General features: G+C 67.1%; 2 protein-coding genes across 8 annotated transcripts; both read left to right on the top strand.

Moving 5' to 3' along the window:
* Positions 1–274: 274 nt before the first annotated feature.
* MAPK12 (mitogen-activated protein kinase 12) lies at positions 275–8,540 on the top strand. Of its 2 annotated transcripts, none has more exons than XM_069581836.1 (12): positions 275–852; positions 924–1,053; positions 3,339–3,397; positions 4,127–4,238; positions 4,334–4,363; positions 4,592–4,639; positions 5,108–5,262; positions 5,431–5,537; positions 5,689–5,768; positions 5,839–5,917; positions 5,995–6,168; positions 7,998–8,540. In XM_069581836.1, the coding sequence occupies exons 1-12, from the start codon at positions 728–730 to the stop codon at positions 8,075–8,077; spliced, it is 1,179 nt and encodes a 392-aa protein (XP_069437937.1). In that variant the 5' UTR covers positions 275–727; the 3' UTR covers positions 8,078–8,540. The 2 variants fall into 2 exon arrangements, with proteins under 2 accessions (XP_069437937.1, XP_069437935.1); XM_069581834.1 differs by having other exon boundaries at positions 322–852; positions 5,148–5,262; positions 5,466–5,537.
* A 911-nt stretch (positions 8,541–9,451) lies between these two features.
* HDAC10 (histone deacetylase 10) lies at positions 9,452–15,910 on the top strand. Of its 6 annotated transcripts, XM_069581818.1 has the most exons (20): positions 9,452–10,811; positions 10,888–11,022; positions 11,216–11,312; positions 11,538–11,635; positions 11,715–11,819; positions 11,960–12,028; positions 12,188–12,314; positions 12,480–12,545; positions 12,727–12,786; positions 12,875–12,964; positions 13,101–13,207; positions 13,285–13,352; positions 13,436–13,700; positions 13,818–13,902; positions 14,222–14,313; positions 14,441–14,497; positions 14,770–14,848; positions 15,049–15,231; positions 15,318–15,477; positions 15,633–15,910. In XM_069581818.1, exons 1-20 carry the CDS (start codon positions 10,753–10,755, stop codon positions 15,641–15,643), a joined length of 2,013 nt encoding a protein of 670 aa, XP_069437919.1. In that variant the 5' UTR covers positions 9,452–10,752; the 3' UTR covers positions 15,644–15,910. The 6 variants fall into 6 exon arrangements, with proteins under 6 accessions (XP_069437919.1, XP_069437921.1, XP_069437920.1 ...); XM_069581820.1 differs by lacking the exon at positions 11,960–12,028 and having other exon boundaries at positions 9,648–10,811; XM_069581819.1 differs by lacking the exon at positions 12,727–12,786 and having other exon boundaries at positions 9,648–10,811.
* The last annotated feature ends 106 nt before the right edge of the window (positions 15,911–16,016 follow it).

The raw sequence follows: 16,016 nt of genomic DNA, 5'->3' as shown, positions 1-16,016 counted from the left end.
GAAAGGGGGATAGAGGCAAGATGGGTGGAACGGAGCTGGCGGTGGGAGGGTCAGCCCAGGGTGAAGGGGCATCCTGGGGTGGGCAGTTGGCGCTCCAGTGCTCAGGTCAGGTCAGGTGCCTCAGGGTGGGAGTTCTCTGGTGCAGGGAGGAAGTTGGCGGGACTGCTGGACGGTGATTTGGGGATGGGGGTAGAAGCTGACAAGCTCAGGCGGCCAGGACGGGCCAGCGCCCCGGGGCGCGGCGGGAAGGAGGAAACACGAGACCCATGGGCTTCCCGCAGAGACACCGCGCGCTCGGCCCGGGGAGTCCAGCCCGAGGGCGGAGCGCGGAGGCAGGCGGGTCCGGGCGCCGCGTCGGCTCCGGGCCCGGGGCTGCCCTGAGCGGCGGCGCTCCCCTCCCCCGCCTCCGGCCTCCCGGGCGGCGCCGCCTCAGGTTTCCGGAGGGGCCGCAGGGCAGCGGCGCGGGGCCGGGGGGAGGGCGGGGGCGTCACGTGCGCCCGGGCCCCGGGCCGGTTGGTCATCCCGCAGGGGAGGGGCCGCGGGCGGCCCAGGCGGGGGCCGGGGTCGGAGCTCCGGACGGGACAGCCAGGAGCCGGGTTTCCCGGCGGCGGCGGCGGCGGCGGCGGCGGCGGCGGCGGCCCCGGGTGCGCGCCGGGTCACCCCGTGGATTCCGGGTCCCCGGCCCTCGAGGCACGGTGTCCGCGGCGGGGGCGGTGCCCGGCCAGCCATGAGCTCCCCGTCGCCCGCCCGCAAGGGCTTTTATCGCCAGGAAGTGACCAAGACGGCCTGGGAGGTGCGCGTCGTGTACCAGGATCTGCAGCCCGTGGGCTCCGGCGCCTACGGCGCCGTGTGGTGAGTGCAGGCCGGGCGGGGCGGCCGGGGGTGGGGTGTCCCGGCCCCTCGCTGAGCTGTGCGCCCCGCAGCTCGGCGGTGGACAGCCGCACGGGCGCCAAGGTGGCCATCAAGAAGCTGTACCGGCCCTTCCAGTCCGAGCTGTTCGCCAAGCGCGCCTACCGCGAGCTGCGCCTGCTGAAGCACATGCGCCACGAGAACGTGAGTCCCGCCCGGGCCGCCACTCCGCTCCCCCCAGCCGGCTCCAGGCCCCCGCCGCGCTCCGCTCACCCCCGCCGGCTCCAGGCCCCCGCCGGCTCCAGGCCCCAGTCCGGGAGACCCCTGGGCCGCTCTTGGGCTGGCAGGGCGGGGGCCGTGGGTCGGGCGTGTCCCTGAGCGTGCGGGGTCGAGAGGACAGCTTCCTGGTTTCTCGACCGCTCCGCCTGGGCCAGTCCCGCGGCCGCCTCTGGCTCTTCGGCCCAGGGCCTGCTTGCGGATGGCCCAGGCCGCGGGGCTCCAGCCCTGCTCGCCGGCAACCTTGACTTGAGCCCCGGGGACCTCAGCGGGTAGGAGGGGTTTTCCTGGAAGGTCCCCCTCCCCGCGCTGGCCGGCTGCCCCCTCCCTGCTTCTCCAGCTCCTCTCCTTACCCCAGTCTGCCTCCTGAGCCCCAGCCCTGGGGCTGCGGCAGCTGGGAATGCGGAGGAAGGCAGAATCAGAGTTGTCAGCTCTCTCAGAGCGCCTGGGTCTCTGACGGTGAAGGGGTTCAGTGAGCTGTGTGTGGAGGGCACCGGCCACCCACGGGCACACAGACCCTTCCTGTGACGCCCACGCCCACAGTGTGAGGAAGGGCCGGCCACCACCGGGGAGGGGTCTCCTGTTTCCAGACCTGCCCACAGGAGACCCCACGAGGCTGCCACAAGCCTCTGCCTGCACAGTGCGGGCCGCAGAGGGCCCTTCCGTTCTCGTCCATGCAGTTCCTCCTGTGACCCTGAAAGCTGCCTGCTTCCCCGCCCGCAAGCCTCTCCTGCCCAGTCTGAGGGTGACCTGGGTGCCCAGACCCTGGCCAGTCATGGCGGGCTGGCACCTCCTGGTGCCCACGTCCACCAGGAAACTCCCCTCAGCTCCAGGGCCCACCCACTCAGGGCCTCGGGTGGGTCTTGCTCTCATTCCCGGGTGGAATCCCCTTTGTGGAGGATACCCGCCAAGCGCCAGCGTTGCTACCTGCAGGCCACACCTGCTCACACGTGGGACTTGTCCACGTGAGGACCGACCCCTCTGCCAGTGCCTTCCTGTGGTCCCCTCCCTCCCAGCCATGCTCCCCGCCTTGCCCCGGCCTGTCCACTCTCTCCCTGGGCTCCTGCCCTGTGGCCTCCCAGCCCTGTCCTTTCTCGGGCCTCCCCACTGCTGCTGCTCTCTGCCTTCCCCCAGACCTCCTGACTGCCCCCCTGCTGCCCCCCTTAGCTGGGAGGCTCTGCCTTTCATGACCCCGTGTTCCTGGGAAGAAATGGTCTCCGAGAGGCTGAGGCGTGCCCCAGTCCTGCCCGTCCTGTGCCCACCTCCCCCCCTTTACCCCAGCCCCTCACCTCCAGCACTGGCCTCCCTGTGCAAGGCAGAGGCCTGGAAGTTTCCATCAATCTGACACACCTCCCCCGAACCTCCGGGATCCTTGCTGAAACCACCTCCTGACACTTCTCCTGCCCCTGGCCCCTCTCTGAGTGTCCCCGCCTCTTCACCCAGGTCTGGCCCTGGAGGCTGCGGCAGTCACGGAGGTGTCCCTCCGCCTCGTGTCCACTGTGTCCCTGCACCGCAGCCAGGGCCTCACCCAGCGGCATGCCCGCCCAGCGCCCTGCGGCGGCTCCTGGGATCTGGGCAGCCCTCACTTGGTGTCTCGGGCCCTCTCGGTTTCCTCGGCTTCTCCTTGGCGGCTCCCTGGCCTGGTTCTTGGCCACCTGGCCTCTCTCCCGTGTTCCTCAAGTGCTCTGAGCCCTCTGTCTCCTGCCTCGGCCACCACTCGTGTGGCCTCTGCCAGGCCTGCCCCCTGCCAGCACGCCCACCTGTCCCTCCAGCCGCTTGGATGTGCAGGCTTCACGGGGTCCCTGGAGGCCTGGGTGCCAGCTGTCACACTTCCCATGTGCTCTGTCGCCCCCCGAGGGGAGGCCTGCGGGGCTGTGAGTTTGCTCCTAGTGCTGCCTGCCTGGACCCGTCTGGCAGAGGCATGGTCCCTGCTAAGGGCTGGCTGCCCCCATGCTGGTCCTGGGTCTTCAGCAGGGACAGGAAGAGCGGGGAGGACAGGCCAAGGGCTGAGCTCCTTCGATGGCTGGGGGCTGCCCTGGACTTGAGGCTGCCCCTCCCCCAGAGGGTGCCCGCGGTCTCCATCCAGAAATAGCCTTTGTCTGTGGGCATGTTTACCAGAGCAAGGTAGAGCTGCCAGTGGGCAGAGCTGGGCGCGTGGGCAGCTGCAGGGGTGCCTGAGCCCCCGCCCACCCGGCGCTTGGCCTCCTCCCCAGGTGATTGGGCTGCTGGACGTGTTCACGCCCGATGAGACACTGGATGACTTCACGGACTTGTGAGTGCCAGCCCGGGGCTGGCCGGGTAGGGAGCTGGTGTTGGGTGACTCCTGGGTGTCAACTTCAGGTTTGGGGTTGGCGGGGGCCCCTTGAGGCAGGCCTCGCCCTGCAGCCTGGCCAGGGGTCTGCCACATGCCCCTGGTGCCGCGGGGTGGACCTGGGCCTCCTCCAGTGCCAGAGGTGTGAGTCTTGGCCCCAGGGGCTGTCAGCGGTCCCGTGCTCCGGGACGTGGGCCCTGAGGCTGTGCCTGTAACTGGAGCTGCTGACCTTTGCCGGCGGGAGGGGAGGGGCGCAGGGGGCCCACTGCTGACTGTTCTGCCGTGCATGCCGCGTGACTGCCCAGGTGGCTACCCCTGGACTCACGCTCCCCTCGGCTAGGAGCCCGGGGCCCAGCCGAGCAAGAGCGGAAGAGATGGGCTCCTCGCTGCCCAGCCTTGCGGAGGTCAAGGACGCATACAGACTGGCCTGGCTTCCTGGTGGGGTGCTTGGGGTGTCTCCCCATCTCCCCATCCTGTCCAGCTTGCCCCCTGTCCAGAGGCACCACTCTGCTTTTTTTCGCCCCCCTCCCATGCCTCAAACCTCGGTCTCCCTGGTTACCCTTCGGAAACGCCAAAGCACAGTCCTCACCTGCCTGGTGTCACGGGGCCCGCGGGAGGCGGGGACTGTGTGCCGCAGGGTGACGGGGCCCCGTGCGGCCCTGAGCGTCTCTGCCCCATCGTGCGCCGCAGCTACCTGGTGATGCCGTTCATGGGCACCGACCTGGGAAAGCTCATGAAGCATGAGAAGCTGAGCGAAGACCGGGTGCAGTTCCTCGTCTACCAGACGCTTAAGGGGCTGAAGGTGGGACACGGGGCTGCTGGGCTGGGAGGGGCCCCGCGCTGGCTGGAGTGTGGGCTCCTAAGCCGAAGGCCGCTGACCGCTCTCTGTCCCCACAGTACATCCACGCTGCTGGCGTCATCCATAGGGTGAGTCCTGGCCCGGGGGGAGGTGCCTCTCCTGGCTGTGGGTGCAAGGGGCTCTCATGTAGCTGCCCGTCCCACCGAGGGAATACCCTGTCTGCACACAGCCTGGGGCGGGTACCCCACCCTTCCTGGAAGGGCTGTGGGGAGGCCAGCCATGCCCCCACGTTCAGGCGCTGCTCGGGCCCTGGCTCTGCTGGGTGGCGCTGCGCTGACACCGCCCTTTGTCCCCAGGACTTGAAGCCCAGCAACCTGGCTGTGAACGAGGACTGTGAGCTGAAGGTGTGTGGGGCCGGGCACTCGGGGCCCCCCTGCACCTGCCCATCCGCCTGCTGGGCCCCTGCTCTCAGGCCCGGAGGTGGGCTGGCCCAGGCCCACGTGGACGGACCAGACCCCAGCCTTCTGGGTCTTGGCGGGGTTCCTAGGGCGGCACTCGGTGGGGTGGCCCGGGCACGTGCCTATACCCACTTGAGGAGAAGGGGGGTGGAGAGGGTCTGCACAGAGGTACTGGCTGGGCCGGGGCAGCCGCAGGGGCGGAGCGCGGGGGAGGAGACCCCCGGGGGCCTGTTACTGAGGGTTGGGGGCAGGCGCAGCCCATTGGGCTGGGGGCCCTGGCTGTGACGGGGGGCCCTGCGGGCAGGGTTAGGGGCACGTGGCTGAGACCTCAGCCCCAGAGGGTTGGCCCAGGGCCCCACTGTGCCCGGGCCCCTTGGGGTCTTTTGGACCACAGTCGGCCCACCTGCTCCCCAGGGACCGCTTTGCCCCCCACCCCCTCTGACTCTGGCTGTAGATCCTGGACTTCGGCCTGGCCCGGCAGGCAGACAGCGAGATGACCGGCTACGTGGTGACCCGGTGGTACCGCGCGCCCGAGGTCATCTTGAACTGGATGCGCTACACGCAGACGGGTGAGGAGCTGCCCACCCGCTCCCTGCTCCCCAGGGGGCCGTGGCGGCTGCTCCGTGGGGAGGCTTGGAGCTGGGTGGGGGGCTGGGCAGGGGGGTGGCAGGCCAGATGGGTCCGGTGCCCACGACCCCTCCACCGCCCTCCCCTGTCTGTGTGTGCCCCCTCCCCAGCCCGCGGAGCCCTCATGCAGGGGCTTCTGTCTCAGTGGACATCTGGTCCGTGGGCTGCATCATGGCTGAGATGATCACAGGGAAGACGCTCTTCAAAGGCAACGACCGTATCCTACACCGAGGGGCGGACTGGGGCTTACCCTGCACCTGGGGCTGGGTTTGAGGGGCTTACCCTGCACCTGGGGGGACATCTGCCAGGAGCAGGTGGGTGGGCGAGCCCCGTCTCTAGCCCACTCTGTGTTCCTGACCTTGGCCAAGACCTGGACCAGCTGAAGGAGATCATGAAGGTGACAGGGACGCCTCCCGCGGAGTTTGTGCAGAGGCTGCAAAGTGATGAGGTCAGCCAGGGGCCGGGCGGGGGCTGGGGACGGGCCCGGGACTGGCCCCTCATGCTCTCCTCCCGCGCAGGCCAAGAACTACATGAAGGGCCTCCCTGAGCTGGAGAAGAAGGATTTTGCCTCCGTCCTGACCAACGCGAGCCCCCTGGGTAGGTGGCGCTGGGGTGGGCATGGGTCCCGGGCCTGGGACGCTGCCCTCGGCCAGCCTGACCTGCCCTCCCCGTAGCCGTGAGCCTCCTGGAGAAAATGCTGGTGCTGGACGCAGAGCAGCGGGTGACGGCGGCCGAGGCACTGGCCCATCCCTACTTCGAGTCACTGCACGACACGGAGGACGAGCCCCAGGCCCAGAAGTACGATGAGTCCTTTGACGACGTGGACCGCACGCTGGATGAGTGGAAGCGTGAGTGGGGGCCCCGGGTCAGCTGTGCGGGTGGCCAGGCTCAGGGTCCCGGGCCCCCCCCTGCCCAGGATGCAGGTTCAGCGAGGAGCGCAGCAGGAGGTCAGAAGGCAGATCCAGGCACTGGGTCTCTCCTGGCGCCTGGAGTAGCCAGCATGCCCATCCACGTCTAGGCCAGGGCCCGGGCTGACCTGGAGCCCCTCAGAACCCCTCCCCAGGCCTCTGTTCGTACGTCTTGGGTCTCCTGGCCTTTTTGCTCCTTTGAGGATCCTTCCTACCATGCAGCCACACAGCACCCTTGTCCTGCTGGGAGGGTCAGGTCCGTGCCAGGCAGCCCGTCTGCCCTCCACCTTCTTCAGCACCCCGGCCCGTCCCCTCCAGCCCAGTGAGCACCCCCACCTGCGCTCTGCGCTCCAGGCTTTGCGCCGGCTGTCCTCTCAGACTGAGGGCCCTGCTGGTCTCTTGAGGGCTGCCTGCCCCTGCTCAGCCCAAGGCTGGGCTCAGGGATGCCTGCCTGGTCCCCAGCTTCCCCTCTGCCGGGTCCCTGACGCCCCACGTTGGATGGGGCCTCAACCAGCATGTGGTGTCTCCGTGGCTTTGGGCCCCCCAGAGAGAGAGGGACACAGCAGTAGGGCCACTGGAGCTGTGGGCCTGGTGGCTGCTGTCCGAGACCCTGTCCCGGCCAAGCCTCAGGCCAGCGCTGTGGTCCTGGACGTGGAGGAGTGGGCAGAGCCGGGCGGCTGTGCTGCTCACACCAAGCTCCTTAGGGTCCCTGGGTCCTCAGTGCCACCAGTGGGGGCTCCACCCTTGTCTGTGCTGTTTTGTGCTTATAAATTTTCTGTTGCTAAAAAAAGACCAGAAAACCAAAACCCATGGGCCACAGGATCCTGTCTGTGGTTATCACCCCAAACTGTAGTAAAAGCTTTTGCTTTTACTACAGACCATGTTTGCGGTTAAGTCCCTGGTCAGGAATTCAAGCTCATCACTTCCTGTCTCCCTGGGAAAGGCCATTCTTCCAGCAAGGGCTTTTCCACACGGACCTCCCCCATGTGGCCTGGCCCCTCCCTCATGAGGGTCAGATGGACAGCCTGGGAGGCACCCCACAGTGCCGCTCACTGGGCAAACCACACAGACCACGCGTTGTCGAGCCTCTGAACCGGGCTCTGGGAGCCCCAGTGGTCCCCCAGACGGTCGCTGTCCTGGCCCGGCGAGTGTGGGCACACTGGGGGAGGCGGACAGCGCCCCCTCCCTTGGGACTGCCTGCTCTGGGCATGGTGCAGGGAACATGGGGACTGGTGAGGAAGCCCGAGATGCAGGTGGTCAGTGGGAATTTGACTCTTGTTTGAGGCTTCATAGATGTTCTGGATTCAGAAGCTGGAGTGCCCTGGTGGGACTCTGCGTAGCTCCACTCGAGTGAACACATTGGTTTTTGTTCCGGCAACATCCTCTGTTCACTGAGGCAGGCTGTGGGGCCAAAGCCACTCTAGGGGCCGTGGGTGTGGGCTGGCTACAGGAGTCCCATCAGGGTGGACAGTTCCTGTGGACGGACACGAGTGGACTCGCACGTGTGGGACCAAGGAGCTGCCTTGGTGCCTAAGCCCTGGCAGTCAGTCAGATCTCTGACTGTAATTTAGGGGGGCAGTGAGCCCCTAGGTCAGTGTCCTGTGCTCTGGGCCCAGTTTTCCCCATCCCCACCCCGAGTGGAATCTCAGGAGCTATCGCTGGCCCGGGCAGGCGCTTGGTCTTGGTCGCTGGCGCCTGCCCTTGGTGTGCCTGTGGACCTGTCTGATGGGTGGTGGGCTCCTTCTCCCGTGATTCTGTCCTGGCCTCAGGTGTCACATATAAAGAGGTGCTCAGCTTCAAGCCTCCCCGGCAGCTGGGGGCTAAGGCCTCCAAGGAGACAGCCTTGTGAAGACTCCTGGGCCCTGGCTGGGGCTCCACCTGGACGGGAGATCCCATCTGCCACTGTGACCTTGGCTGAGGCTGGATTCCCCATGCTCCACGGAACCTCTCTTGGAAGCCTGTTCCTCTGCTCACAGACCCCATCTCAGCCTAACCTCAGAGGAGCATCTGGACTTTCTGGATAGGATGCCCACCTGACCTGGGGCTGGCCTCTGACCCTGCCAGCAGCAGTCCCCGCCCCCAGGATGCACCAGAAGCTTCAGAGCCAGTGGGGTGGGACGGGGCTTGGGATCAAGTCCTGGCCTCTGACCCTGCCTTCTCTGAACTGTGCTGAGTAGGAAGAACAGGATGCCGACTCAGGGAAGCGTCTCCTGGGGGCGTCCGTGTGGACGCTTCCTCGCCCCCAGCCCGGAATGTACGTTGGCCACATGGTGGCCCCTCGGCTGGACGAAATAAACCCTTTTGTAGGTCTCGCTCTGCTTCACCTCCTCATTCCTGGGCTGGAGCTCCAGCTTTAGGTTTTTGGTTGGAGTAAGGAGGCTGGTCTGGGAGTTTCTCCCCACCCTGAGCCACTGGGCCTGGGCAACCTTTCCTTCCCAGGTCACAAAGCTGACCCCTCCCCCCCAACCTGTGTCAGTGAGCCTCAAGCCTGGAGCCTCCAAGTTAGGGCTTGGCCCCGCCCTTTTGTCCTTGTGAAGTTGCTCCGCCTGTCCGACTCCTTGAGACCCCCTGGACTGTAGCCAGGCTCCTCTGTCCATGGCATTCTCCAGGCAAAAACACCGGAGTGGGTTGCCGTTTCCTTCCTCTAAGCTTAGACCCTGGAGCCAGATGCAGGGCAGGGCCTGACGGGGGTGAGGGGGTCAAGGTCCAACTCAGGTGTCAACTCTGGGGTCCCCGCACTCTCTAAGGCCAGGTTCTTGGGGTGGCAGGGTCACGCAAGACGCTCGCGGCTTCTCAGGGGCCTCTGAGACGCCTGTGCTGTAGCAGAGGGTGGTTTCCGTGTTCCTATTCCTGTCGCAGGCCCGGCCATCCCCAGCCAGCGCTGGCGAGCCCGCGGAGCCCTCTGCTGGCCGTTGCAGAAGACTCGCCGAAAGACCAGGGGCCACCCTGGGGCTCCTCCCGACTGTTTCCCTCGGCAGGAGGGCGCAAGGCGGGATTAGCCCGTCTTCCTTCTCCCGGCCTCGCGCACAGCTGGTTCAGCCCAATATACAGTCAAGACAAGTTGCCACAGTGGATACCGCCCGTCTCAACCTAGGCCCGCCGGCGCCCGTGACGCAGGCACTCAGCCATCTCCACGGGGCGGGCGGCCGCTGACCACGCCTCGCGACCACGTGCGCCGCTCCCGAGCTGCTCTGATTGGCTCCGGGGCGGGCACGCCTTCCGCAGCCCCGTGGCGGCCAGGGGCCCACGCGGGCAGGCACCCCGGCCGGGGCGGGGGTATTTCGAGCGAGGCTGCGGGCCGCGGGGCAGTGCCAGGGCCTCCCTCTACGGCTGCCCCGCCGTGGGGGTCGTCCCCGTACAGCTGGGGCGACCAAGGACCGGAGTGAGCACGCCCGCCCAGGGCCCCACCCCCAGAGCCCGGGGCCCCCGCCCCGCCCCGCCTCCTGGTCTCCCGCCGCGGAGACCAGCCCTCGCAGGCCCAGCCATCTCGCCCCCACCCGAGACAGGCTTAGAACGTCTGCCCTCCAGGCCCAGGCCCGGTCCACGGGCTCAGTCCCCCGAAGCCGGGTTTGAGGCCGGGGTCTCCCTGTTTCCTCCAGTCTCTGACCCTCCTGTTCTTGGCTGGGCCCGCGTTCCTTCACGCTCATCCCTCCCTCGCCCGGACCCCACTCTGTTGGCCCCCTCCCTGGCTTTCCCCACGCGGTGGCGCTCCTGTTCGGCTTCTCAGCCACAGCCCTGACCCCCGAGTCTCGGCCAGGGGTCTTCCCGGAGCTTCAATCGGACACTTCTTGCGCCTCGAGGGCAGCGCTGCGCTGCAGCCCCGGCCGGCCTGAGTCCTGGCCCCTATCTCGGGGCGAGGCTGTCTCATTGCCTCATTCCCTCGGACGCTCGGCCTCGCGCTCCTTCCCTTCTCCCTGAGCCCTCGCTGCGGGTCCTCGGGCAAAGCGGGGAGGCGAGGGACAACCGCTGTGTCTGAGCCGCGGCGCGAGGTCTGGGCGGGCCTGGAGGAGGCCCGGGGCGGGGGGCGCGGACCCGCGTGGCGCCGCCGCGACAGCCCGCGGAGCTTAGGCACCCTGGCCGTCCCGCTTCCCACCGGGCCGCTCGGACTCTCGCAGGGGTGCGAGGCTGAGAGCGCGCCCTCGGCGCCGGGGGACGGGGAGAGGGAGCCGCTGCTGGCGGGAAGGGAGGCGCGCGGAGCCCTACGCGCTCAGTCCTGGGCCCGCCCTGCTGCGTCGTCGGGGCGGGGACTGGGGCAGCCGGAGGCGGGCGCAGGGCAGGCCCGCGTGGGACAAGCTGGAAGCCAGGGCTCGGGAGCTCCCCGGGCGACCCTGGCCTGGCTCTGTAGCCACCTGGGGCTGGGGCCTCCTTCCCGTCTGGGCTTCCTGAGATTCCGCCCAGGCTCCGGTGGCGCCCCTGCTGCTCCCTGGGGTTGCCACGAGGGGCAGGCGGCGCACTGACCTGTCTGTGAGCGGGAGCGTTGGGTCCTGCCGACCCTGAGTGGCCCACAGTGACCCCGGGCGGGCCATGGGGACCGCACTTGTGTACCACGAGGACATGACGGCTGCCCGGCTGCTCTGGGACGAGTAAGTGGGGCCTGGCAGAGGGAGAGGAGGGGGGTGAAGACAGAGGCTCCGGACGCTGAGCGCTCTGTCCACTCAGCCCTGAGTGTGAGATCGAGTGTCCTGAGCGCCTGACCACTGCCCTGGAGCGCCTGCAGCAGCGTGGTCTGGAGCAAAGGTGTCTGCGGCTGGTAGCTCGCGAGGCCTCGGAGGCGGAGCTGGGCCTGGTGCACAGGTCAGGTGGGGGGCGGGCCGTGGCCCTGGGAGGCGGGGCCTGCCTCGAACTGCGGTGCAGGCACACAGAGCCTTCCACCAAGCCTCAGTTTCCCTATCGGGTGGGTAGGCTCGCGAGCAATGAGGCGGGCACTCCCTCTCTCCTCTACCTGCTCCTCCTGGCGAACCTGCCTTGCCTGCCTGCCTTTTTGCAGCCCCGAGTACGTGGCGCTGTTGCGGGGGACCCAGGCCTTGGGCACCAGGGAGCTCCAGGCCCTGTCCAAGCAGTATGATGCTGTCTACCTCCATCCGGTGCGTGCCCTGGCTAACCCACCCACCCAGTTACACATCCGGTACTTGTGCCTGTTCGTGGCCCATGCTCCTATGTGCTGTGCCCTGTTGGCTGCCACTGCAGGTACCCGGGACTGGCCTGGCCAGTTCGGCTCGCTGCTTGGTGCCCTGTAACCTGGCACCGGCCTTGGTAGAGCCTGGGAGGGGTGGGGGGCAGGGGGCTGACCTAGACCCTTGCCCCCGCAGAGTACCTTCCACTGTGCCCGGCTGGCCGCGGGGGCGGCGCTGCAGCTGGTGGACGCGGTGCTGACGGGAGCTGTGCGCAACGGGCTCGCTCTGGTGAGGTGAGCATGGGCCCCTACCCCTGTGAGCGGGGGCCCTGTGAAGGCACAATGACCCGACCTGCCCCACGCTCACCCCCAGGCCTCCTGGGCACCACAGCCAGAGGGCTACTGCCAACGGATTCTGCGTTTTCAACAATGTAGCCATAGCAGCCAAACACGCCCAGCAGAAGCACGGGTTGCACAGGTTTGTGCCAGTCTGGCTGCAGCGTAAGGCTCAGGCCAGATGGGGCGTGGGGACAGAGGGACCCTTCCCATCCTGGGCCTGGCTCCTGGCCAGGAGTGGGAGGCCCGGCCCCTCAGCGACCCCAGAACTGTCTGTCCCAGGATCCTTATCGTTGACTGGGATATCCATCATGGTCAGGGCGTCCAGTATATCTTTGAGGATGACCCCAGGTAAGCGGGGGCCTCCCTGCTACCCCACTTTTCAGGATGAGCACAGCCTGAGAGGGGAGACACGGCTGAGTGCTCGGAGGCGGGGGTCAGGGTTCTGCCAGGAGCTCTGAGGCTGAGAGGGGCCTAACCTCTGACCTCTGACCCTGGCTGGCTGTGCAGCGTCCTTTACTTCTCCTGGCACCGCTACGAGCATGGGCACTTCTGGCCGTGTCTGCGGGAGTCAGATGCTGATGCTGTAGGGCGGGGACGTGGCCTCGGCTTCACTGTCAACCTGCCCTGGAACCAGGTACTGGCTCCCGCTGAACCCCCCCAGGCCATTACCCAGCCTATGCTTCCCTATCCCGTGTGTAGCCTAGGGTGTCTGGCCAGAACCACCCCTAGAAGCTGGGCCTGGGGTTGAAGACCCTGCAGTCGTCCCTGGCAGGGCTGCTCTGACGTTCCTTGGCTGCAGGTCGGGATGGGAAATGCTGACTACGTGGCTGCCTTCCTGCACGTGCTGCTGCCCCTGGCCTTTGAGGTGACTCTCGGGGGGGTGGAGGCAGGAGGGGAGGGGGATTCAGTACCCAGAGCACCCCCTCTCCCCACCAGAGTGGAATAGGTTAGGAGGTTGGGGGTTAGGAGGGTCTCTCTGGAGGGGCCTCCCCTCTGCCTCTGCTCCAGCTTCTTTTCTGCCCCTTCCCACTGGGCCTTGCCTGCAGTTCGACCCTGAGCTGGTCCTAGTCTCTGCAGGATTCGACTCAGCCATCGGCGATCCTGAGGTGAGGGCCTGGCCAGGCTGCCAAGTGAGGGCCTGGGGACTTCTGGGGTCCCAGGCCAGGCCCGCCTCACGCCCAGGTCTGGCTGCAGGGGCAGATGCTGGCCACACCAGAGTGCTTCGCCCACCTCACACAGCTGCTGCAGGTGCTGGCTGGCGGCCGGGTCTGCGCCGTGCTGGAGGTGACCGCGGCAAGGGGGAGGGCGCCTAGGCCGGAGGCCGGGGTGCCGTCGGAGGTTGCTGCTGCGCGGGGCGGGGCTCCTGCCTGGGGCTCTGACCCCCCTGCCCTGTCGTGTTTCTGCGTCCTCCTCCTCCCAGGGCGGCTACCACCTGGAGTCCCTCTCCCAGTCTGTGTGCATGATGGTGCAAGCGCTGCTGGGCGACCCTGCCCTGCCCTTGTCAGGGCCCATGGAGCCCCACGGCAGGTGCGGGGCCGGGAGGAGGGAGGGTGGGAAGGGCCGGGGTGGGAGGCTGGGCCTCATGATCCTGCTTCTCCTCGCAGCGCCCTGGAGTCCCTCCAGTGCGTGCGGGCAGCCCAGGCCCCTCACTGGGTGAGCCTCCAGCAGCAAGGTCAGCCTGACTTGGGTTGGCTGGGGGATGGTGCCTCAGGCTCCCGTAGGTGGCTGTGACTCTGAACCACCCTGTACCCCTAGGTGCCGCCCCTGTACTGAGCTCCGGCACCCGCTGCCCAGAGGGGAGGCCCTCACCACTGCCGCCAGGGGAGCCTGAATTCAAGGCAGTGGTGACCCAGGCCGCTGCTGCTCTGAGCTCGCTCCTGGACCAGTTGCGCCTCCACCCCACACCCCCTGTCCGTGTGGCTGTTGCCCTGACTGCGCCAGTCATAGGCCTGGCCCTGCCCCCGAGTGTCCTCTGTGAGGAGGGGTCACTGCCGCAGGAGGAGATGCAGGCCTGGGCCAGGTGGGCAGGGTGGGCCTGCGGGGAGGGACCAGGTCATGTCTGCATGTGTGTCTGTGACTCAGCTGTGGTCTGCGTGTCACGGTGTCTCCTTGTGTTCCCCTGGTTTGTCCACCACAGGCCACATGAGGCCCTGGCCCAGGACGAGGCCCTCATTGCGCTCGGGAAGGTCCTATACCTCTTGGACAGGATCCTGGATGGGCAGGTGGGGGCACCTGGGAGTCAGGGCAGGGCTGGGTGGTACAGAACCATGTCGACTTGAGTGTTTCTTTGTGCCCAGGATCCTTCCCAGAACAGCCCCCAGGGACAGAGTTCAGGAGCACCCCTCAGTTCCCTCAAGGAAATTCTCTTGGCAGAGAGGTGAAGGGGATGACTTGTAGTTTAAAGCATCTTATTTTAAGAAAAGGAGTGAAGCAGTTGAAGCAATTTGACCTCAGATTGCACAGATGATACTCCGTAGCCAGGGGCAAAGAAGGGACTCCCAGCTTGGGAGTTGCCCTTTACACCTGTTACCCACCCCACAGGTGAGCAGTGGCACGGCAGCCACCCCAGTCCCTGCTGCAGCTGCCACCCTGGACGTGGCTGTTCGGTATGGCCTGTCTCACGGAGCCCAGAGGTAAGTCCCTCCTGGCTGGTCCAAGGCTCCAAGGCAGGGCTTGTGGGCTGGCTGCGTGGGAAGGGCTCTGGGAATGGGCTCCAGGTTCGGCGTGTGCAGCTCATCCAGGAGCCAACTCTTCCTCCAGGCTGCTCTGTGTGGCCGTGGGAAAGCTGGATCGGCCCCCAGATCTCACCGATGATGGGTATGACTCTCGGGTCATATGTACCTCCAGTTTCACAAGTGGGTGGGTGAGCATATCACCCTGGATTCCTGGGTGACAGGTGGGCGGGGCCTTCTGCAGCTGGAATTCCAGAAGGGCCCCCTGGGAGCAGTGCCAGAAGGGTCTCCAGCACGGAGGGTCAGCAGTCCTAGCATCTCTGCCCCTGAGCTGTCCCTCATCTCTCTCGGCTCTGGAGGGTGGGCGGCATCTCACACACAAGCACGTATATCCATATGCTTGCTCTCCCCTGGAAGGAGGAATCTATGGCTGAACATTGGGGGTGAGGAGGCAACTGCCCCATCCATGTTCCACGTCTCTGTGCCACTGCCGGTGGTGAGTGGGGCGCCCACAGGGCAGGGCAGCTGCTGCTCACTAGCACTGGCATGAGGGCCAGACTCCGGGCCTTTACCTGCCCTTCCTGGCGGGGCTGTGGGTGTGGGTGCCTGCCCACCCAAGACTGGGAGGTGGGGTGACCCGAGCTGGCCAGAGTTCCCTGGATGATGGTCTGGGCTATGCGGCTGTCACTCCCACAGACAACTGGTGGGTTCCTGAGCTGTGTCCTGGCCCTGGTGCTGCCCCTGGCCTACAGCTTCCAGCCTGACCTGGTGCTGGTGGCGCTGGGGCCGGGCCATGGCCTGCCGGACCCCCAGGCTGCACTCCTGGCTGCACTGCTTCGGGGCCCGGCAGGCGGCCGAGTCTTCGCCCTTGTGGATGAGGTGAGCTGGGTGGGGTGGACCTGCTGTGGGATGGGAGGTGGGGAGAAACAAGTGACTCACGGCTTCCACCTCTGCTGCTGGCCCAGGAATCCACACCCCAGCTTGCGACAGTCCTGGCCAGGGTGTTGAACGGGGAGGCACCCCCCAGCCTGGGCCCCTTCTCCATGGCCGCCCCAGAGGACACGCAGGCCCTGATGTACCTGAGAGGGCGGCTGGAGCCAAGGTGGAAGATGCTGCAGGTGGCTGGTGAGGCTGCGGGGCCAGGCTCAGGCTGAATGCGTGGGGCCTTGGGCGACAGCTGCCTTCGGGCTCTGCGGGGAGAGGGGCTCATGTCCCGGGGAGCGGAGTGCTGCCCTGAACCAGCTCATGGCCCTGTCAAGCAGTTGTGCCCCGCTTCTCAGCGCCTCCTTGAGTGCTGTGACCTGGCAGCTTGAAGTCGGCCACGGTGGGAGTATCTACACCTTGGAAGAGACACTACGCACCAGTCCCCCGGGAGCCTGTTGTTAGCCGTGCGCGAGCACGTCTCTGCGCGAGGCCTTCGACCTGAGGGCCAGGCTGTGGGCCTGCCCAGGACACGGGCTCAGGGGCTCGGGACCCCTGCTCCGGCGCCAGCCTCTATACGGACGAGCCCTCCCCGGCTCCCTCTTCCCAGCCGTCAGTAAAAGTAGGTTAACCCAGAGTCTGACTCCGCCTCTTTATTGAGCGCCGTGTAGAGTGGGCTCGGTCGGTTCTGGCTGAGTTTCCCAACCGGCGGGGATGAGGACCCAGGCCGGAAGTGCTGGTGG

The sequence above is a fragment of the Ovis canadensis genome, chromosome 3, assembly GCF_042477335.2.
Source record: "Ovis canadensis isolate MfBH-ARS-UI-01 breed Bighorn chromosome 3, ARS-UI_OviCan_v2, whole genome shotgun sequence".
Classification (NCBI taxonomy): domain Eukaryota; kingdom Metazoa; phylum Chordata; class Mammalia; order Artiodactyla; family Bovidae; genus Ovis; species Ovis canadensis.
This window is presented reverse-complemented; position numbering and strand designations above follow the sequence as displayed.

Bases quoted from the DNA above. Each gene is read 5' to 3' on its own strand.
- MAPK12 (XM_069581836.1), top strand. From the start codon at position 728: ATGAGCTCCCCGTCGCCCGCCCGCAAGGGCTTTTATCGCCAGGAAGTG. The intron at 4,364-4,591 runs GTGAGTCCTGGC...CTTTGTCCCCAG, and splicing joins CTGCTGGCGTCATCCATAGG to GACTTGAAGCCCAGCAACCT. The intron at 5,263-5,430 runs GTGAGGAGCTGC...CCCCCTCCCCAG, and splicing joins GATGCGCTACACGCAGACGG to CCCGCGGAGCCCTCATGCAG.
- HDAC10 (XM_069581818.1), top strand. From the start codon at position 10,753: ATGGGGACCGCACTTGTGTACCACGAGGACATGACGGCTGCCCGGCTG. The intron at 13,701-13,817 runs GTGGGCAGGGTG...TGTCCACCACAG, and splicing joins GAGATGCAGGCCTGGGCCAG to GCCACATGAGGCCCTGGCCC. The intron at 14,498-14,769 runs GTATGACTCTCG...CTCCCCTGGAAG, and splicing joins CCAGATCTCACCGATGATGG to GAGGAATCTATGGCTGAACA.